General features: G+C 37.7%; 1 protein-coding gene across 3 annotated transcripts in view; it reads left to right on the top strand.

Annotated features, from left to right (window-relative positions):
- The first annotated feature begins 350 nt into the window (after nt 1-350).
- LOC138698910 (nuclear factor related to kappa-B-binding protein-like) overlaps nt 351-24,135 on the top strand; it is a 62,564-nt gene continuing 38,779 nt past the window's right edge. For all 3 annotated transcript variants that reach the window (XM_069825190.1, XM_069825180.1, XM_069825143.1), the window contains exons 1-10: nt 351-493; nt 920-1,140; nt 3,334-3,527; nt 4,731-4,978; nt 6,585-6,808; nt 9,425-9,649; nt 12,546-12,745; nt 15,618-15,956; nt 19,487-19,716; nt 22,570-22,862. In XM_069825190.1, coding sequence (XP_069681291.1) covers nt 928-1,140; nt 3,334-3,527; nt 4,731-4,978; nt 6,585-6,808; nt 9,425-9,649; nt 12,546-12,745; nt 15,618-15,956; nt 19,487-19,716; nt 22,570-22,862 — 2,166 coding nt within the window. In that variant the 5' untranslated portion in view covers nt 351-493; nt 920-927. The remainder of the gene's footprint in view (nt 494-919; nt 1,141-3,333; nt 3,528-4,730; nt 4,979-6,584; nt 6,809-9,424; nt 9,650-12,545; nt 12,746-15,617; nt 15,957-19,486; nt 19,717-22,569; nt 22,863-24,135) is intronic.

The raw sequence follows: 24,135 nt of genomic DNA, 5'->3' as shown, positions 1-24,135 counted from the left end.
TGTGGTGTAGATGGCACTCTTTCTGTTTGTAACGTGCTGCCATCTGTCCATGTGCAAGCATTTTCGTGTGTCATCTGTTTCCTCTCTTCGACTACCGCTATCATCTGTGTTCTCTATTGCCAACTACCAAACAGGATTTGCCCACCATTTCTCAAACGTTGGTATTCCTTATAAAAACAGTTTATTCTCTAATCTTGAATACTTTTATACATTCTTTTAAAATATTATGTTTTCAGATCTAGAAGTAATTTATGTAATTTAATATACAATATGCACAATTTAAATTATATTTTAGTCCGCAATTATATGTCTCTTCAGTTGGTGCCTATCTTATCACATCCCAATTATGTTGGTGGTACTGGTACAAAGATGGTTCCCGTTCCGTCCGCCATGTCCTCCACGGTTGGATTCTATATTATCTGCATTGCAGACCTGGGATACCAAACGTGGAGGGCGTTGAAATTAGACAAAACTTAAAAACTACACCTTTAAGGTCGGTACAAATATGAATAATTACTATCCACTCAAAGTTTAAATTAGCCCCAATACCTTGTTGGTCGGTATCAGTACCGAAACACTTCTATTTGCCTTCTGCTTTATAAATATTATAGTTTAAAACTCTTTGATTTTTATGATCATTGCTGGGAATGGAATTTACAGGAAACATAGTGTCTTTAGACGAATATGTAATTCTGAGCTTATGTATTACTTTACATAAAATCCCCCCTTACGTGCTACAGTGAAGGGGCCCCTCGTACGCTTTATGGTTGCTTAAAATAAGAGCTACGCATTCACAATTAAATCATTATAATTTTTAGGTTAATTGCACGAACGGTCGGAGCAGGATTTTTATGTACGTTCATATAGAGAGATTAAACCAATATTAAGGTATTAAGGTTATCATATTTCATGTTTCTAGGCTCAAGTATGGACCTGGAATATTCAACAATGTCCTCTGACGGATCGTCAGTTGGTTCAGAACTGTCACAAGAGTCAACGCGTTGTGAAGAATGTCATATAGAAGGTGTACGCTTGCAACTACCACAAGGGTTGTGTGAAAATAAGAACATCTTTAAGGAATTCTTTTCTTATCGCACTTGGCGTGAATGCTTTACAGAACAACAAAGGCAACATCTTAAGGTATTAGTAGAACTTACTTTCACTAGCTATACTGGTACGTACATAATATTTCAACAATAATAATTTTACCATAATTGTTTGTAATTTTAAAATCATGTGCAGTTGTAAGCACTACTGACATTCTGCAAGCCATTATTATTTTTTTTTTCTCAGATAGCTCAGAATTGTTAAATGCTGTTGTAGGTAGCTTATGTGTAGCGTATCCTACTCAAAAGGAATCATTTAACAAACATGCTAACATGCAATTGAATTGTGTGTGCTTTACAGTGACTTGCTGAAGAGCATTTTGTTGTCAGTTGCATCTTTTATGAAAATGTGTATTCTTTTTTCCTTGAATTAAACCTAACTTAATCGTGAGTTACAGTTGCCCTGTTGTTTGCGTGGTCAGTACTTTCTCGGCCTATCAATTTGTCTTCTTACTGGATAGCACTATACGATTCTTATGGAGGTAATATTGTTTAATACATCCATTATTTGTGATCACTTCAGCGATTTCAATGCTTATTACCTCTTTTTTCCAAATTTCAGATTAATTGGTGTCTTACGTAATATTCTCTAATTTTTTGCTTGTTATTCTCTCATCACAAACCATAAATAATCATGAAGGAGACATTAGGTCTATGCTTTCTCTATACATTATGTAGTCATGTCGAAACAATTCAGTTATCATGTCATCAGTGATATTTTTGAAGTCTGAAGTAGTTGTGTGTTTGTACCTATTCTTTTCCAATACTCATTTACTATTTAGGTTATACCACAGTCTAGTACATACAGTCACGAAGCTCAATACGTAGGGAATATGCATCCAGAACTTTTTATAGACTCCAGTTTAACATGCGAAAAACATATCGAATATATATGCACAAAATTATCAAGAGTTATATATTTATTAAAGAAATTAGTGACTTGTGTTTCTCAAAATTATTTAAGATGTGCCTTCTTTTCGTTCTTTCAGTCGATAATTAGGTATGCCTTAATTTTCTGGGGAAATGGTAGCAAAATTGGGAGCGTCTTGATTTTGCAAAAGAAAGCCATTAGAATTCTATGTCAATCAAACTATCTTGAACATTGTCGACCTCTTTTCAAACAATCACAGATATTAACTGTCATAAATTTATATATATACGACCTAGTCCTTTACACTCGACAAAATATATACAATTACTCATTAATAGCCAATATACATGATCATGAAATTAGAAATAGTGAACAAATTAATATTCCATACTGTAGATTACATAAAACTAGTAGGCCTACAAATTTTTCTGTCATGGGATGAAATTATATAATAAGCTTCCCAGGCAATATTATAAGTTACCAACCAATAGTTTCAAAGCTAGATTTTATAATTGGCTTTTAATTAATCCTGTCTACTCTGTAGATGAGTTTCTTCACATAAATTCACACGAAATTGTTTTTTAATAAATAAAGTTATTTAGATTAGTTACAATCATTTTTCTGTTGCTGAGTTTTTCAACACAAATTTGTATGAAATTGTATTTTAATAAATAAGTTTAATTGCAATTTAGTTAGTTTTCTTCAATTTAAAAGTTTCAAATTATTTCATGTTTTCATTGTATTACTTAAATTTTACTGTTTCTATTATTAGTGTTTTTTAAAATGTATTTATATGTTTTTTCAATGTATTCTGACGAAGCCTAAAACTGTATTTCTAATGGCCAAATAAATTGAATTGAATTGAGTGACAGTTGAACTTTAGTTGCTAGCCACTAGGATCACATGGTTGCTCATAGGGAGGGAATTTTTCTTTTTGCTACATTTTATCCATTTTTTTTTTTCACTGAATTTAATAAATATTCAACCCCTTCCAAAATATTAACACACCTTTTTTTTTTTTATAATTTTTAGCAATAACAGTCCGATTGCTACCTGGTATACCTGCTTGTATAAAAAATTCAGAAACGTAGCTCAAGCCTTTTTTTACTAAAAAGTAGCATTTCTACTGTACTTTCAGGTCGAATATTAAAATGTGTATGTTAGCACAAAATTTAAGGCCTATAGCTCATTACCTGTTTTGAATGGGTGTCCTTAAACTTTTGCCGACAATGTGTTTCTCTAGACATCATTGGTGACATTTTTCTCCTTGACAAAATTTATATCATAAGAAATTCTTCATGTGAAAGCTGCCAGGTTCATACACTCTGCAGTCTCATTATTCTATATTCTGTTCAGAACTTTCTACCGACATTCCCTGAGAAGGATGCCCAGGAGAAAGAAGAAACATTACAGTGTCTGTTTGCGAGAGCAAACATGAGGTTTGGATCCCCGTTGTCAGACTTCCAAGCACAACTGAAGAACGGCTACTACAGGCCAGACATCGCCAAGATGCGTTCGTTGATGAGGAAGGCTCAGTTTCGGGAGTACAAGTAAGCATGACTAAGTGTGGATGGTTTTTGAAGTTCAGAAATTGCTTGGATGGAACACTTGCACTGATAGACTTCTGTAAAAAGTAGCCAAAATTACTCTCCTTCCCAACAGAGGTGTACAAGTTCATTCTCACATGTACAGTTGCAATACTAATTTCTCTCCTTAAAAATGCTGTTTGTCTGCCTTGAGAATTTTAGTAGCTTGTCCGGTATGCTATAACTCAGGGTTGGGCAGAATTATGCACTCTGTGCTTGCACGGTGTACTGCGAGAGGAGTGTGCTTATAGAGTGCACGAAAACCGGTTTATTCAAGTTGCGGTACGTACTGTATGTTTCAAAAGAAAATGTTATTCTACCAAACTAAATAAGAACACAAAGTAATGAAACAGTTCCTTAAACACAAAACAAAACATGTCTGTTGCACATTAATTCATATTACTCAATTTCTCAAGATTTGGAGAAACTGTATTAGCACAAGCTGTGCGAAGAACTGCCGCAAAAAGCCCATCATTTCTTGTTTGAGATTTGTTTATTTTCGTAATAGAAAGTAACTGTTCACATCTATAAGTGGAACCAAATAAACACAAAACTTTCTCACACAGTTTACACAGATTGGGAAAGCGTCCTCTTGGGAATCCGTCATAAAACTGCATAAGACTCGACCTTGAATCATATTTCACTTGCATCGCAGGTCAATCAATTCACACTATAATGAAGGGGGACGTTATCAATAATCAGTTGGAATCAGAACTTGTAGCAAAAATACGCAAATCCATTTCCAGGCAATCTAAACCGTGGAACCTTGATGTAAATTCCTGTAATAGACCGGATAGAATACATGCGTACATTTCGAAATTTTCATTGTTCAAAATTCTATGTGCTTAGATAAGGATGAGAAATGATATATTTCGCCCTTTTGCATTTGACGTATCCATAACAACAATTTCTCCTTAAAAGCTGCAATTCTACATGCAAATTGTGTATTAAGAATTCCTTTTCCCTGAAGTCCTAAAATTAGCTCATTTAAAAGCTGTAAGATCTGTTACAGCTGCTGGCACACTACAGCGTTCTGCAGCGCTCGCACTTGGAATTTCCCGTGCATACGGAGGGCAAATGCACTCAAACGCCTATTGCTGCTATAACTTGTAGAAGATTGGAAATTGTTGTTCAGTATTCCGAAATTGTCAACTTCACAATTTGTAGATACCAACAAAGAAGATACTACTTCCGTCTGATGAAGGAGATACTGCTGTCACGCCAACACCTGCTGGAGACAGCGTTCAGCCAGCCCCCCGGGGCACTGCCGAAGATGGAGCGCATTCCCCACCACCCCCCACCTCGCAACTCCCCAGCCGAGCAGAAGGCCAGGCGACGTTACTTCCAGGAGCTTGCGGCCATCAGACAGGAAGTGGGGGAGAGCGACCACAGCTCAGAGGACGACAACTATCCTGGTAATAGCCTGCCAAGTGAGCTGTTTCCAAACTTTATTAGGCATTTATGCTCTTGGCCTTTTAAACACATCAAAAGTTACATTTTTACTTTTTCCTTGTAAGAAGTATAGAGAGAAATGTAAGAAATGCTAAAGCAACAAAATAGAAATTTCACGCGCTATACTGGAGAATTACCACTGTCACTTTGAACCGTGCCGTTACGTTTACCACCAAATTTAAGTAAATACACAATGTCACCAACATAAGAACATGATGTTGGTGTGTGGCATAGTTGGCGGGAGAAATTTTTTTCTCTCTCTCTCTCTCTGTGCCTCCTTCGTTCTGAACATTACTGAGAGATAGCACCAGTGTTAGCTACAAAGTGTATTTGCGCAAATATATTGCAAGTAGATTACGTGACTTATTACGTGTCTTAGACGAGAGTCTCGAGACAAAACAGTTTTGTGCTATATTTCTTTTTTTTATCTACCTGTCTACCTCCTTCGATCTGAACATTATTGAGAGATAGCACCACTGTTAGCGACAATGTGTATTTGCGTAAATATTGCGAGTAGGCTAGGTTAGCTTAGGTTAGCTTAGCTTAGCTTTGGTTTGGTTAGGTTAGGTTAGTTTTGGTTAGGTTAGGTTAGATTAGGTTAGTTTTCGTTAGGTTAGGTTAGTTTTCGTTAGGTTAGGTTAGGTTAGCTTTGGTTAGGTTAGGTTAGCTTTGGTTAGGTTAGGTTAGCTTTGGTTAGGTTAGGTTAGCTTTGGTTAGGTTAGTTTTCGTTAGGTTAGCTTTGGTTAGGTTAGGTTAGCTTTGGTTAGGTTAGGTTAGTTTTCGTTAGGTTAGGTTAGCTTTGGTTAGGTTAGGTTAGCTTTGGTTAGGTTAGGTTAGCTTTGGTTTGGTTAGGTTAGGTTAGTTTTCGTTAGGTTAGGTTAGCTTTGGTTAGGTTAGCTTAGCTTAGCTTACCTATGTAGTAGTTAAAATTATATAATATGACAGTTTTTGATACGTAATATTGATAAAAAAATAATAGGCCTATAATGAAAGCGGTGAATAATTTCATGGTCTCTAAAATTTTTTTTCGTAAAAGGCTAGGTATTTTTCTATAGGCCAGAAATAAAACAGCAACGCCGTTATAATTACGTACTTTACGCTTTGTGGAACATTAACTGGAAATTTACTGTCCATCATTTTAATGGTATTCCGTGAAACACACTTTTTTTCCTGTTAATTTCCTTGTGATAAACTATTTTATGATCTTATTACATCTTCATTTTCTTTTAATGCATTCAAAAAACCGCCGTTGTACTACATAGAACCTTGAACTTGACTAATGGAGTGAATTATTTAAGAACATAGTGGCGAATTTGACTACCACCATTTCGATTATATTTTGTTTGATACGGCTCGGTACGGCCCGGTGACTAGTGGCCAGCGAGTAGTGTCGACTATCGATATTGGTCTGCCGTGAGTATTATCCAGTTGTTCCATTTCACGTATTTCATCCCTTAATATACAATTTTGTGATTACACACAACAAATCTGATTGAAACCCAGGTAAAAATCCTGCATACACCACTGTATAATATCATCCCAGTAACTTCATTGTGGTTGTGCTTGCAGAAGGGCCTCCTCCAAGACTGAGTAAGAAGCAGAAGAGGCAGTTGTCGACACTGGAATGTTCCCTGAGCCCCGACATGCGGCACGTGACGTCAACACTCTCACTGAAGCCGTCTGGGTTCGACCTGGAGTCCAACGTCACAACCAGCTACAACCCGTACGAGCTGAACGAAGAGCTGTACAAGGCCCTGCTGCTGAACCACAAGAGGAGGAGAATGGAGGGCGATGTGAGTGATGAGCAGAATGTAGGCCCGGTTATAATGACGAGGGGTGTCAAAGTTTACATTACTTTTGTTAACAGTTCGTTTTCAATGTTCATAATGGGGTGATAACTGTGGAAATTACGAGCATAGCTTAAGGGGTTAGGTACAGTTTAAAGGAGTAAAATTTTGGAAATATTCAACATTGAATAATTTCAAGGGAAAAATTGTTCCGGGGCCGGGTATCGATCCCGGGACCTGTGGTTGAACGTACCAGCGCTCTACCACTGAGCTACCCGGGAACTCCACCCGACACCATCTCAACTTTTCCCTTTATATCCACACAACTTGCGTGGGCTGACAAAACGCCAGAGACCCACGAGTGCACACAATCTCTGTGTGACTTGGAATTGTTGTTTTCTGTTAACGTACACAGTAACGTATATATTATGCAAATCTAGTCTTTCAGGTGAAGCTCCCTGTAAAGCAGATTTGAATAATTTTAGTGGTAGAGCGCTGGTACGTTCAACCAGAGGTCCCGGGATCGATACCCGGCTCCGGAACAATTTTTCCCTTGAAATTATTCAAATCTGCTTTACAGGGAGCTTCACCTGAAAGACTAGATTTGCAAAATATTCAACATTTTTTTCCTCCATTACTGTATCTTGTACAATAATGAAAATTAGTATATGTAAAACACTGTCCTTCTGCTATATGATAAACATATTTTTACGATAAAAAAAATTATTTATATTTTTTTTCAAAGTTCACTGTGCATTGATGAAGCATTTCCCTCATAACTCAAAAACTATCAAACATTCTGTGATGAAATTTTTTGTGTGTATTTATGCATGTCACATCTACAATATGATGCAAAATCACTCCTCTACCTTTGATAGATTGTCTGATAAAAAATAAATTAATTTAAAAAAATGGTCAAATATCTAACACAAAATTTAAAAAAATATTGTTTATTAAGGAATGTAGTTGAAAGAGCATGATATTGTAAACATGAGTTTCAGCAATAAAATAAAAGAGAGAGAACATGAAAAAGTTAACAAGTTTATGAGTTGTGAGGGAAACGCTTCATCACTGCACAGTGAACTTTGAATTTTGAAAAAAAATATAAATATATTTTTTTTTAAATCGTAAAAGTATTTTTTTAATTTAGCGGAAGGACAGTGTTTTACACATACCAATTTTCATTATTGTACAAGATACAGTAATGGAGGAAAAAAATGTTGAATATTTCCAAACAATTTACTGCTGTAAGCTGTACCTAACGCATTAAACAAAGTGCGTTTGCCTTCTGACCAGAGGTTGCATTTAGATGTGGGTTCGATTCCTGCTTGGGTTGATTAGTAAGATTTTCCCCAACTGCAAGGCAAATGTCAGGTAATCTATGGCGAATTCTCGGCCTCATCTCGCCAAGTACCATCTCGCTATCACCAATCCCATCAATGCTAAATAACCTAGTAGTTGATACAGTGTCGTTAAGTAACCAAGTAAAAAAAAAAAGATATACAGATTGGAAGTAAAATAACCCTGCAGAATTTGAGAGCAAATAACTCATGTTGTATGTAACAAAAAAAGTGTAATACCATATTGGTGGAAAGTTAATAGTTTTCTCAGAAAAAAATGTTCTTTCCCAAATGTTTAACACCCTCTTATTCGGTAATTATTGTGAGTATGATCGTGAGTTTTGTCCATATTAATAGAAAATGTAATAAAGAATCGTTTATCCCTCTAGTGTGTTTCAATAGAATGGACGGTTTTTGTGTAAATTTAATTCTAAAACCACTAATTTTAATACGATGAAAGAGTAATAGAATGGAGAAAAATTCTCTCCGGCGCCGGGATTTGAACCCGGGTTTTCAGCTCTACGTGCTGACGCTTTATCCACTAAGCCACACCGGATTCCACCCCGGCAGAGGGCGGCCACTAGAGGGAACCCAAGAGTTGGAACTTAAAACTGAGACGATTCTTTCGACGCCGGGGTGGAATCCGGTGTGGTTTAGTGGATAAAGCATCAGCACGTAGAGCTGAAAACCCGGGTTCAAATCCCAGTGCCGGAAAGAATTTTTCTCCGTTCCATTACTCTTTCATCGTATGATAACACAGAATATCTGCATGGAAATATCATATGTACTTCGGTACATTAAAATAATATATACTAATTTTAAGTCACTGAACGATGCAAACAGATTGCAACATTGTAGCTAGAGAGGGAGGGATGAGGTATTCACGTACAGAAACAGACCTGAGTTCGTTGACCTCTTACATCTGTTTTACGAGAAGAAAGAGGAGTGTGCTAACGGTGATGTTGCCAGACTCCTGAAACTTCCAACTCAATTTTCTAATTAACCGTGCATTTAATCACAAAATGTAATATAGGTTTCTATTCATTTAAGTGTACTCTAATGCCCCTTTCAATCTGTAGGATTATTTCACTTCCACTCTGTATTTGTGTACCAAAAATGAAAGCTGTCTCTTGAAAAACGAAGAAAGAAAAATTTTTTTTGTAGTCCTCACTTAAATTTGTGCCAGTTATTAAAACTGTATGCTTGCTGCAGTTTCTGGGCAAGCTTAGATACTGTAATTAATTTCCACCTCATTCTCTGAAGGATATAAAACTTTGCACAGGATCACCCGGAGCTAAACATTCTGGGCATCACAACACAGGACATTGCCATGCGTGCACAGCTGGGGAAGAGGCCACCGGTCAGTCGTACAAACCATAATGTGGGGAGTGAAACGAAGACACCAACAAAGAAGCGAACCAAGAATGAAACCAGCAATAACAAGGGAACGCCCACACTTGTTGCGGCACACATCTCACAGATGAGGCATAGCATAAGCAGTCCACAGGTGAGCTGGTACTTCCCGGGGTCTATTCCACAAAGATGTGGTGTTGTACATCACAAGTTGCTGGTGAAAGTTGTAAAGTGTGGAGTTGTGTCTTTCTTTTCCATGAAAGAATTAAAGTGTCTTGTACATTACCAGTGGCGGCCGGGTAGCTCAGTTGGTAGAGCAGCTGGCTAGGACTGGAAGGTCCGGGGTTCGATCCCAGGTGGTGACAGGATTTTTTCTCGTTGCCAAACTTTCAGAACGGCCCCGAGGTTCATTCAGCCTCCTATAAAATTGAGTACCGGGTCCTTCCTGGGGGTAAAAGGCGGTCAGAGCGTGGTGCCGACCACACCACCTCATTCTAGTGCCGAGGTCATGGAAAGCATGGTGCTCTACCTCCATGCCCCCTCCAAGTGCCTTCATGGCATGTTACGGGGATACCTTTACCTTTACCTTTTGTACATTACCAGTGAATCACTACAAGTGACATATGGTATGATGCATATAATAATTCAAATAATGGACTTAAATTAATAAAAAAATGGTTTGACATAAATTATCTTTCTATCAACTAAAATAAAACCTAATTATTCCATTCTCATTATCTGAAAAATGTAACAAACCTCCTACATCTATATTAAGTATTAAATTACATAATTCTGATTGTGTAAATGTCCGATTATTAAAGAGTCCTCTGAAGTTAAGTATTTGGGCATAATTTTCGATAATCATCTAAAATGGCACCAACACATTAATTACCTTTGCAATAAATTACGTAAAATAATATATTATTTTGTTTCATTGAGGAATTACTTGTCAATATTTTATTACGTACAATATATTTAACTTTATTTCAATCGGTAATTATGTATGGAATTATAGGATGGGGTAGCTTATTTAAATCCAATTTTAATCCACTTTATTTATTACAGAAGAAAATAATTAAAATATGTCTTCATAAACCTATTGATTTTCCATCTCAAAATTTGTTTCTAGACTTTAATGTACTTAACATAAGACAAATTTATTATATTGTATTAATAAAATTCATACATAAAAATCGAAATAATTTTGAATTGTATTCTCATAGTTATGAAACAAAAGGTATGAATTCTTTAAGATTGTTTGAACCAAAATGCAACACTGCTACAGTATTTAATCATAGTAATAATTTAGGCCCAAGAATATATAACGAATTTATATTTAAATATCCTAATCTTGTCAATTCTAATAGTTCTAGTATTAAATTAAAAAAGTTATGTATGGATTTTATAAAAATTGAAAAATTGTAAATTTAAATTTATATACTATAGTTGCACAGTAGACATAAGACAAATTGTATTGTATAATTATTAATTTCAATTCAGGGATCTGCCCCTGAGCACGAGTTCTACTCTTTCAGGGGCGAGCTAAAGTTTTTCTGTATATATTATATCTTATGTTACAATTGTTAGTAAAATAATAAATAAATGAATAAATAAATAAATAAATATCAATAAACATACTACGTCACAACATGAAACAGTCGATCTGGCTGGCGTAGTTGGTATAGCGCTGGCCTTTTATGCCCGAAATTGCGGGTTCGATTCCGGGCGAGGTTGATGGCATTTAAATGTGCTTAAATGCGACAGGCATATGTCGGTAGATTTACTGGCATGTAAAAGAACTCCTGTGGGACAAAATTCCGCACACCGGCGATGCTGATATAACCTCAGCAGTTGCGAGCGTCGTTAAATAAAACATAACATTTAACATTTTTTAACATGAAACAGCTGACTGCCTCCGTGGTCAGTTGGTCAACATGCTGGCTTCCAGATCAGGAGGTCCCGGGTTCGATTCCCGAGCTCGGCTCTCGGTGAATTTTTCTTGAAGGAGAAGAATTCCCTGGGTGTCTAGAGTCTGGAAATTTGTATGAATGTGAGTGTGCCGGGTTAATATTAATTAACCAATCATCACAAATATAAAATACATCAGGACTGTTGCTGGGCAGTAACCTGAACACATGTTTCAGCGTCACATTGTTGACAAGTAACTCCATCTGTTAGCACAACCATAAAGCATCTAATAGATGCTATAGAGTTACCAACAACGAAAAAAAAAAAATTGAAACACGTGTTTATCTTTGTACTTCGTCGAATTAGGTGATGTTTGTCTCTTTACTCATAATGTCGTATTTTAAGGTAGGTTATACAGCAAAGATTCATAGTGCTGTAATATTTCTGTGAATTTTGTAATCCTGCAGTATTATTTATTTTAATTCACTTCTTTGATAATGAAAAATTACTTTCCTATTATTATTATCATGTTCTTCTGCTATCTCTGCATATGCTCAGTGATAGTTTCCTGTAATAGCCAACAGATGCCACTAATAACGATCTTCACTCACCAAACTTAATTGTTACGAAATTACAAACACTGCAAAAGTATTAAAATGGTGCCAAAGGAGGCAAAATTGTTTGTTTTGAAGGAAATAGAAATGAGAAAAAATATTCTAGGCCAGGTAGCTCAGTTGGTAGAGCAGCTGGCTACGGACTGGAAGGTCCGGGGTTCGATCCCAAGTGGTGACGGGATTTTTCTCGTTGCCAAACTTCCCGAACGGCCCCGAGGTTCACTCAGCCTCCTATAAAATTGAGTACCGGGTCTTTCCCGGGAGTAAAAGGCGGTCGGAGTGTAGTGTCGACCACACCACCTCATTCTAGTGCCGAGGTCATGGAAAGCATGGGGCTCTACCTCCATGCCCCCCCAAGTGCCTTCATAGTGTGTAACGGGGATACCTTTACCTTTTTTTTTATCTTAATATTATGAAATAAATTTATAGAATTAGAATTTGGTATATTTTTGAAAATCAATGTTTCCATACCACTGAAACTTTCGTTTCCAACAGGTCAGCGGTGCTAATCTTTGTGTGTATTTTCAGGCCTTGGGTGGCTGCAGCTCGAATGGATCTGACATTGGAGACTCGGAAGATGATGATGCGACGTTGGATCATTCTGTGACTGATGACATGGAGCGAGTGGATGTTGAAGGAGAGGTGGAAAGCCCCCTAGTTGCTAGCAAGACCACGCCTGTCAGAACGCCCGTGGCTGCAAGTCGCAGCAGGCGCACAAACAGTTCTGGGTGAGTGCTGTGAGGTCATATGAATGAACGGATTAATTATAAGAGCAGGGCAACCTTATATGAACTCAGGCCAGTTAACTGGGTCCATTCTGCTACCTGTTAGAACTTTTATTTTGACATTTGCGAGAAATGACCGGTAAATTTTGCCTGAAGCCCTTTCATTTAGGACAGGGTTCTCTGAACGTATACATTGACTCTAGAAATGTCAGATTTCTTCAAAATTTTGATAAATGTTTTGCCTCATCCGAAAGCTCTTTTGTTCTCGTTTCAAAAAATATATAACTTGTACTCATTATCTCAATAATTTCATAATTATTTGGACATTTATAATATAAGCGCACTATAATTTCCATACCTTACGCCATCTTCAGTGTCTGTTTTCTCCTGTTTCACATTTTCCGACATTTATTATCTTTCCGACAGACAAAAGGCACACTTCCAACTGGGCAAAAGACTTCATTGAGGTATGAAATTAAAGCTTAAACAATTAGCGATATTCTAAACTAAAATTATCTTCAATCGATTATATTTGAAGAGTCCACTGCAAGAATGATGGATGTCATTTGGAATACATTTTTCAGGAGAAGCAATTGAAAGTTTGAAATGCTTAGCGCTCAAAGCTTAACTGTGATTTTCCGATCATTACTGGGCAATGACTATCAGTGTTTTTTTTTTTATTTTAGTAGGTTATTTTACGACGCTTTATCAACATCTTTGGTTATTTAGCGTCTGAATGAGATGAAGGTGATAATGCCGGTGAAATGAGTCCGGGGTCCAGCACCGAAAGTTACCCAGCATTTGCTCATATTGGGTTGAGGGAAAACCCCGGAAAAAACCTCAACCAGGTAACTTGCCCCGACCGGGAATCGAACCCGGGCCACCTGGTTTCGCAGCCAGACGCGCTGACCGTTACTCCACAGGTGTGGACGACTATCAGTGTTAATGCCATATAACTCTCTATGTACATTCTATATGTCTTAAGCTATGCATTGACAGTCTTGGTTCATTTTCGACAAGAAAGTGACATCCATCATTCTTGCAGTGGACTCTTCAATTATTTTATTCCAAAAAAAAAAAAACATATATATATTACAGTATATACAGGGTGATTCACGAGGATTTACTGCCACTTATGGAACTATTTCGGAAGTCATTTTGAGCAAAAAAGTCATATAAACATGTACTCTAATTTCAATATTTTCAGAGTTACATTAATTTGAAATTGTTTGTAAAATATCATTATTCTTTAGTTTTAAGAGTAAAAGAATATATATATATATATATATATATATATATATATATATATACTTATTTCTTAATGGTTCTGAGTTTAATCGGCCATGAAATCGTGATCATATAACCTCTCCAACTTGAAATTTTTATTTAATGTAAATTTGTGCTATTGTAGAAAAAAATATTGCATGATAACATCCGTAAAGTTGTCTTTTTGGCCCTCGTGTGTTTGTGAAACTTCGCTTCGCCTCATTTCAGAAACTTCGCTTCGTCTCATTTCAGAAACTTCTCTATGCCTCATTTCAGAAACTTCGCTTTGCCTCATTGTAGAAACTTCGCTTTGCCTCATTTCAGAAACTTCGCTTCGCCTCATTTCAGAAACTTCGCTTCGCCTCATTTCAGAAACTTCGCTTTGCCTCATTTCAGAAACTTCGCTTTGCCTCATTTTAGAAACTTCGCTTCGCCTCATTTCAGAAACTTCGCTTCGCCTCATTTCAGAAACTTCGCTATGCCTCATTTCAGAAACTTTGCTTCGCCTCATTTCGGAAACTTCGCTTCGCCTCATTTTGGAAACTTCGCTTTGCCTCATTTCAGAAACTTCGCTTTGCCTCATTTCAGAAACTTCGCTTTGCCTCATTTTAGAAACTTTGCTTTGCCTCATTTCAGAAACTTCGCTTCCCCTCATTTCAGAAACTTCGCTTTGCCTCATTTTAGAAACTTCGCTTTGCCTCATTTTAGAAACTTCGCTTCGCCTCATTTCAGAAACTTCGCTTCGCCTCATTTCAGAAACTTCGCTTTGCCTCATTTCAGAAACTTCGCTATGCCTCATTTCAGAAACTTCGCTTCGCCTCATTTCAGAAACTTCGCTTCGCCTCATTTCAGAAACTTCGCTTCGCCTCATTTCAGAAACTTCGCTTCGCCTCATTTCAGAAACTTCGCTTCGCCTCATTTCAGAAACTTCGCTTTGCCTCATTTCAGAAACTTCGCTTCGCCTCATTTCAGGAACTTCGCTTCGCCTCATTTCAGAAACTTCGCTTCGCCTCATTTCAGAAACTTCGCTTCGCCTCATTTCAGGAACTTTGCTTTGCCTCATTTCAGGAACTTCGCTTCGCCTCATTTCAGGAACTTCGCTTCGCCTCATTTCAGGAACTTCGCTTCGCCTCATTTCAGGAACTTCGCTTCGCCTCATTTCAGAAACTTCGCTTCGCCTCATTTCAGGAACTTCGCTTCGCCTCATTTCAGAAACTACTTTGCCTCATTTCAGGAACTTCGCTTCGCCTCATTTCAGGAACTTCGCTTTGCCTCATTTCAGGAACTTTGCTTTGCCTCATTTCAGGAACTTCGCTTCGCCTCATTTCAGGAACTTCGCTTCGCCTCATTTCAGGAACTTCGCTTCGCCTCATTTCAGGAACTTCGCTTCGCCTCATTTCAGGAACTTCACTTCTCATTTCAGGAACTTCGCTTCGCCTCATTTCAGGAACTTCGCTTCGCCTCATTTCAGAAACTTTACACTCATGCCAAAAAGAGAACCTTTACGAACTTGTATCATAAATAACTATTAAGAAAATGAGAAACTATTGAAGGCTGTTGTAAGTGATATTTTCTGGTGAGGAGTCTCAAAGCTCTGGTTGTTTTCCAGATCCTCACCCCGAACCAGCAGGACAGGGACGAGTGGTGCAGGCAGCAGGAGCATCCTGCAGAGGAGGATAAAGGTGGAGGCAGAGGAGGAGGTGAGTGAGGTGTTCCCAGTGGCCTCCACAAACAGCAGCAGCAACTTCACGGTACCGACCAGCGGGCAGCCATTCCAGCAACTGGCCAACAGCATCGCCTTGCCCAAGACAACCAACCCACCGTACACTGGCAGACACATCACGGCTGCCACCTTGTCTGACCTCGATGGGATCGACATGATGAACCTCCCTGTAGACCTGGACGAGTCCCCGACTGATCCTATGGACATCAGTCTAGACGACATCAAGTTAGTATTCGTGTCTTCTTCACTCGAGAGTATTTGTGTGGCATGTCTGTTACAGCAGTTCTATCCTTTGTGGAAGGTGATTCATTTCTCTAGTTCCCAGTGCTTATTTTACAGTAAAATTCTGTTGCTAAACTTTCCTCAGTAACTATAATTTATGTACAGATCTGTATGAAAGTTGACATGTTCTTCTTAAGGCGCGTCTCCACTATTAAACATTTAACAACAACATGTTAAATATAACATGTTGAATTTAACAGGTATATGGACATTTCAAGTCTCAATTGACTTACCATGGTAACTAAGTATGTTAGTTAGACGTAATGGAGTGGACGAAAGAAAATACATTAGAATAAAATTAATGCACTGATGGAAAGACCTTGTTTGTGGGATGTGTCTGCAAAAGAATACACGGACAAAACTAAGAAGGCCGACTGTTTTAGGGAACTGGAATTATTATTTAATATTGTTCTCAAGAATACAATAGAGAGTTTTCGCACTCTCATTGTACGCTAAACGTTAATGCTATGTTGACGTCAGTAATGGTCATATTTGGTGATGTATGTTAACATTCGTAAAACTTCGGAAAGAATAATTATACGATATTACCCGCTACTTTAACATCTATCATGTCGTAGGTCCTATGATAATCACGCTGTAATTTTTTAAATTGAGATGAAATGGCTGCTCTTAAATTGTGTATTTCTTTGATGTAACAGGAAGTATTTTTGCAGCATTATATTAAAATCGTGTTCTGACATTCTCAGCAAGTTTTTGAATCCAAATCAATACTGTATTTAATTTTAACCTCGTTTAGAATGTATCCTGCATAGCGTCTTTTACTAAGATATTGCCACATCCACATTCTCATTTTCTTCCTTTTCAAAGCCTTGTAACAAGCAATAGAGGCAATTACAAAAGTCATATCATCATCTGAGTCCATTGTCCAAGGTTTGAAAATAAAACACTATCTATATTAAAATCTCATAGACTGTTTATGGTGGACTACGCAAAGAAAGTCAAGTTTAACATGTTTAACAGTGTGGACAAAGTGTTAAATGAAATTAGCATTAACATGTTCAATCAACATGTTGGGATGTTAACGGTAAACAATTTAACATTTAACGTGTTGTTGTTAAGTGTTTAATAGTGGAGACGAGCCTTTTCTTTATATGTTGCAAAACAAGGTATGCCTAGAGCATATCGTCGTTGTTCCTGCAATAACTCCTATGTGCAAAATATACAATTTTTCAGTAGAAGGAAAAAACACATTTATTCATCCTATGACAGCCGTACGTAGGGGATTATAAATTCTTACATTTACTAAATCTACGTATTACTCTGTGAAAAGATTTATTAAAACTACATACTTAGATTTCAACAAACAAAATTTGATAACACAATCTCAAGGGAAAAAATGGAACTCTCTGCATCATAATCCACAGTTGATTCCCGATTTACCACGAAAATCGTCTGTAGCTGCATTTAGATTGGCAACAGGCCATGATTGTTTGGCCAAACACCTGCATAGAATTGGAATATATCAGTCCCCTAACTGCCCATTGTGCAACTCAAACCAAGAAATGGATTCGGAACACCTCAAAATCTGTGCTTCAGTGGCTGACCATGACAATATCTTTGAAAAATATTGGAGTGCAAGAGGTCAAATGACTTTATTGTCAAACGCCTGGCATTAGAAAACAACAACAACAGTGACATGAAATTTTCACAGTTTTGAATACTTGTGTCTTAGTTCCTTTTTCTAGCAATCAACAGAAATTTTTACACAGTTTTGTTACTTTTTTCTATCCATCAGAAGTACCAACATCAATACAGCATAAAATTCTACATATCAATCAACCATAACCTAAAAGTCCATGTTTTGGCACTTACTTCCTTTTGCCTTCTGATGCAAGAGATGTGTTATCTTCACTTAATTGTCGAGTCACTTGCCACTGTTGTGCCAGTTTTGGTCTGTCCCACGTATTTTATGTCCCTGATACCTGTCATATCTGGTAGACTTTCCTCTTTCTTCATTTGAGTGCATATTAAATGATTTCATTTGGTTTTATATTTTTAATTATATTATAATATATAATTTTTAAATTATATTATGTTATATTTTTAATAAGGCTGCAAAAGGGTATCTGTCGGATACAGGGGGGAGAGCCATTAATCCTTCCCATTGAAGGCCTTAAGGAACCAACCTGGACAAATACCCAACGTCCCATCCCTACCTTCCCGTGGTGCAGCTGTTAGTAAGCATAATTTTACAAGGGAGGGGCTACTCATCAATTAGCACTGGTCAGCTTGATGAGTTAATGACTGAATTTGGTATAATTTTCCTCTATTCAATACCTAATTCCCTCTTTACCCTTTCCTATCCAGTCCTCTGACTGAACTCTTACTTTCTTCGACCCTGACAGCATTAGAGCATTCGAGGCCTAGGGGTTCATTTCCCTTTCCTTCCTCCTCTTCCTACTTTTCTGTTCCTAGTGCTGACCTGCTATGGCACTAAAATCGTCCTCCAGTGGCTTAAGGAGGGAAAGCTGGTGATCAACAAGATCTCCCACCTAGGTCCAATGGACCCGTCGACCAACAGCAGGTGTGGTCCTCCAGACATTCTGGGGGTTGTGCGTAAATGAAGTAGCCACCAAAACATTACAATATGGTAAAGGTAAAAGGTAAAGGTATCCCCGTAACATGCCATGAAGGCATTTGGGGGGCATGGAGGTAGAGCCCCATGCTTTCCATGACCTTGGCACTAGAATGAGGTGGTGTGGTCGGCACCACGCTCTGACCGCCTTTTACCCCCGGGAAAGACCCGGTACTCAGTTTTATAGGAGGCTGAGTGAACCTCAGGGCCGTTCTGAAAGTTTGGCAACGAGAAAAAAATCCTGTCACCATCTGGGATCGAACCCCGGACCTTCCAGTCCGTAGCCAGCTGCTGAAGGACAGATGATATATTGTGTTCACTTAAATCGGCTACAACTTGCCCATTTAATCACTCCAATTGAAATGAGTACCATTAAGATAAAATTATCTGGAGGTAAAATAGTCCCCCCTCCGGGCGGGGACTACTTTAATGGTACAGAATCAACTAAATATTTTACAACAGAATGCTGGCGGTATAACATCAGCTAAGAAGACTGAACTAGCCAGTATACTCTCAGATAATAATGTAGATATCTTCCTTATTCAGTGCAATTCAAACCAAGAAATGGATTCAGAACACCTCAAAATCTTTTCTTCAGTGGCTGACCATGACAATATCTTTGAAAAATATTGGAGTGCAAGAGGTCAGATGACTTTATTGTCAAACGCCTGGCATTAGAAAACAACAACAACAACAGATTTTTAATAATAATTCAAGAAGATCAACTACAAATGGTAATATCATTTCCAACACAATAATTGAAATGAATTTTTGTGAAATGCTTGAATATGTGACAGTATATCATGTGTCCTTCAGCAAGGTGCAGCATTCATATCTTTCATCAGGTTGACTCAACAATGTTTCTGTATTGTTGCAGACCTACGCCTGAGCTGATGCAGGAGACCCATGCCTGCTTCTTCTCGTTGATACGGGACGTGATCTGCTCAACCCCAGACCACCGCATGAGCCTGACCACGCTGGAGGACAGGCTGAAGGCGTGGCAGGAGAACCCGATTTCGCCTCTGAATGACTGGTACTGCATCGCGGCTGACTCCTGGCTCCTCATGCTGCCTTCGGCCATCAGCTTCCTCTCAGGAGACTTTCCAGGTATTGCTTCTGAGTTTCATGTCAAAGTATTGTGCTGTGGCAAGAATTTGTTTTCTGCGTCCCTTGTACCAAAAAATTCTGAACTTTATCAGGGATACACTGGCATGCAAGAATATATCGTCCACCTTTGGGAATGAATACATTTCGCATTTTATCGCATATTCCAAATTCATTAAAAAGAGATGCAGTAGAACCCATTGTAAGGAATCTCTGAGGGATTACTTTTTTTTTATTTAAATAGAGGTTTTCCTTAAATAGGGGTTTGCATAAAATGGGAAGAAAAGGCTAAATAGTATTAACGTGTGTATTTTATAGCAAACATTATAATTATTTAATTAGATCTACATTTATATGTACTTAGACTTCAACAAACAAAATTTGATAACTCAATCCCAAGGGAAAAAATGGAACTCTCTGCATCAAAATCCACAGTTGATTCCCGATTTACCACGAAAATCGTCTGTAGCTGCATTTAGATTGGCAACAGGCCATGATTGTTTGGCCAAACACCTGCATAGAATTGGAATATATCAGTCCCCTAACTGCCCATTGTGCAACTCAAACCAAGAAACGGATTCGGAACACCTCAAAATCTGTGCTTCAGTGGCTGGCCATGATAATATCTTTGAAAAATATTGGAGTGCAAGAGGTCAAATGACTTTATTGTCAAACGCCTGGCATTAGAAAACAACAACATTTATATAATACATTTCATAACAAAATATTTTCCAACTCTTCAAATGGTGAGACAAGAATGTTTCATTCATTCATTCTATTCCATAGATCTTACATGAGCAATGAAGCTTTAAGATATGGAACAAGTCAAAATTTTACAATATTACAATTACAATTTTTACAAATTTTTATAGTTTTACAATTTAGTAATTTTCTACAATTTTTACAGTTTTGTGCAATTTTTTACAATATTTTGGCGAGATGTAGTGAGATGAGGTGAGGTCCGAGGATTCGCCAAAATATTACCGGCATCCGCCCCCCCCCCCCCCCCCGGTTGGGGAAAACCTCGGAAAAACCCAACCAGGTAATCAAATCAAAGTGTTTTTCCATTAGATAGAACTTGAATCACACTTAAACTTGACATTGAAATTTTTTTTTTTTCATTATTCCCTGTAATAAAACAGTTGGCAAACCATGCCTTTTTGCCATATGTGATAGTGTTATTTTAGGATTAACCTTGAAGTTTCTTATTATTTTCACTTTAAGTCCGATAGTTCATTTCTCCCATTTAATTGCCATTATAACGATGCAGAAACAGGATCCACATGGCTTGCGAGAACAAAGTAAGCAAAGCAATCACTCTGTGAAAGCAATACAAAGCAAGACCATAAAGAACTGTAAAGAATAATGCTGTCTCATAAATATCGATTGAGTTGCGTTATTGAATATTTGGTACTACTGTATTGTTTATCGATATTTTGGGCTTCATCATCACAAAAATCACGTAAAAAGTATTCCTTAAACCAGTTTCCTTAAAAGTGGGATGCCTGGGTTAAATCCCAAATCTCTCCGCAGTGCATAAGAAAAGAGAAGGCATATGTGACTGTTGATAGTGATTCATCCGTCGGATGGGGACGTTAAGCCCGGCGACAGGAGTAGGCTATGTGGCGGCACCAGGTTTTCCCTTCTCCCTTTCTCAGCTTCTTCATCATCCTCACCCATTCCCTACAGTACACTTAATCTAGACTCACCCTAGCACACGACATTCTCTTAGTTAATGTTTTTAGGTATTGCTAGAAGTTTTGATTTGTGTTTTTTTCTTTTTCTTTTTTTAATCTACATTAAAATTGCAAGTTTCTTGTTTATGTTAGTTAATTAGTTAGGATACAATTAATTATGATACTTAATCACTCATTTAAAATTTGTGTGACTGCAACCTGTGTATATTTTTGTGTGACTTTACTTAGTTTTTTTTCTCTCTCTCTTTATTTTTTGTGCAGCTTTATTTTGTATATAGTGTATTTTTTCTGTTTATTTCTTTTATTGTATTTGTATTCCTGGTGTTGTGGAAGAGAAGGCTTGATGGCCTTAACTACATAAATAAATAAATAAATAAATAAATAAATAAATAAATAAATAAATGAATGAATGAAATGAATGAATGAATGAATGAATGAATGAATGAATGAATGAATGAATTAATTAATTAATAAATACGTAGATAGATAAATAGATAAATAGATAGATAAATAAATAAATAAATAAATAGATAAATAAATAAATAAATAAGTAAATAAGTGAGTAAGTAAGTAAATAAGTAAATAAGTAAATAAATAAATAAATAAGTAAATAAGTAAGTAAATAAATAAATAAGTAAATAAATAAATAAATAAATAAATAAATAAATAAATAAATAAATAAATAAGTAAATAAATAAATAGATAGATAGATAGATAGACAGACAGACAGACAGACAGACAGACATACAGACAGACAAATAAATAAATAAATAAATAAATAAATAAATCAATCAATCAATCAATCAAGCTTCACAGATATAGATCATGCATAACGTGGCCTGCCGAAGCGGTGTGTAACTTGGAAATTGGTCACAGTCCTGCCCGAATCACCTAAGTAAAGTGGGTAGATACACACACACACACGCACGCACGCACACATACTCCCCACCTCTCTCACCCTCCCCCTCTCTCTCCTGATGGTACTTCGGCTGGGACTTAACAGATTATTCCTTAAAAACGTTTACATTCATTTCACATTTCATTTTTTATCACTCTTGCGAAAGTCACTCCCTTACTTACTATATGTCAAAATACATCTGTGAAAGAATGGGTAATATATGTAAAGAGGAAATGTGCGTGATGTTGATGATTTGTACAGACGCACAGCCGGAGGACTTTGTGCCGTACGTGGAGTACAAGCCCAACCTGCAGGCCTACCAGTGGATAGGGGCGGGCCGCGACTCCGACGCCCACCTGCAGCCTCTGTGCCAACACTGGCTGGACCACCGTGACGAGATGACGGCCAGGCCTGTCAAGGAGGAGGAGGCGGAGGAGGAGTTGGGAGAGGGGGCTGGGGAGGAGAGGGCTGCTTCCCCCCCTCCACCGCGGTGCCCCACCACGTGGGTGGTGCACTCCAGCACGCAGGAGGAGAAGGAGTGCTTCAGAGAGCAGGTACAGTACAACGGCGAACAGCTGAAAATTGTGGCTTAGTCGAACCTCTTGCACCATATGGCAGGGGTGCAGAAATCCCGGATGCCACTCTGACAATGAAAATTACATAATCATGTATATAATTTATTGTATATGGTTGTGAAACTTGGACTCTCACTCTGAGAGAGGAACATAGGTTAAGGGTGTTTGAGAATAAGGTGCTTAGGAAAATATTTGGGGCTAAGAGGGATGAAGTTACAGGAGAATGGAGAAAGTTACACAACGCAGAACTGCACGCATTGTATTCTTCACCTGACATAATTAGGAACATTAAATCCAGACGTTTGAGATGGGGAGGGCATGTAGCACGTATGGGCGAATCCAGAAATGCATATAAAGTGTTAGTTGGAAAAAGACCTTTAGGGAGGCCGAGACGTAGATGGGAAGGTAATATTAAAATGGATTTGAGGGAGGTGGAATATGATGATAGAGAATGGATTAATCTTGCTCAGGATAGGGACCGATGGCGGGCTTATGTGAGGGCGGCAATGAACCTCTGGGTTCCTTAAAAGCCAGTAAGTAAGTAAGTGCCTGGAACTTTTTGCTAAATACCTATTTCATATCTTACACATACTGTACGTCCATATTACCATTCACACCAATTATAACACTGATAACCATTCACAGCCCTATGTGGGTTTCCTACAAAGGTATTTCGTTGGTTATGTGATTCTGTAACTATTAATTAAAAAAAAAATACATAGTGGATGTGTAATAACCCTGTGGATTGAAAGGGACGATAGAGTACACTTAAATGATTAAATGCACGGTTAATTAGAAAATTAAGTTGGAAGTTTCAGCAGTCCGGCAACATTGCTGGAAACACACTGCTCTTTCTTCTCGTAATACAGATTAAGAGGTCAATGAACTCAGGTCCGTCTACCTAGGTGAACCTCTCCCCTGTCACTACAACATTGCAATCTGTTGCATCATTCAGTGGCTTGAAATGAGTGGTTTGTAAATTAAATTCACATGAAAACCATCAATCAATCTCCTTAATATATCCAGCTGTTTGCTGACAACATAAAGTCCACTATAGTCTATTGAGTTGTTGTTTTTCACGAGAAATGAGGGGTATTCTGATCGATGTTCATTATAGATGCCTGTTGCTAGTAGCCAGAGTTGGGGTGTAGTCAATATATACTGCAGGGCTGTGTCTTCTGCAACTGGTACTGATGATTTTAATTTACTTCTTTTGTGGTTTATGGATGGACAGTATAGAAGAATGTGTTCC

The sequence above is a fragment of the Periplaneta americana genome, chromosome 1 (assembly GCF_040183065.1).
Source record: "Periplaneta americana isolate PAMFEO1 chromosome 1, P.americana_PAMFEO1_priV1, whole genome shotgun sequence".
NCBI classification, from domain to species: domain Eukaryota; kingdom Metazoa; phylum Arthropoda; class Insecta; order Blattodea; family Blattidae; genus Periplaneta; species Periplaneta americana.
This window is presented reverse-complemented; position numbering and strand designations above follow the sequence as displayed.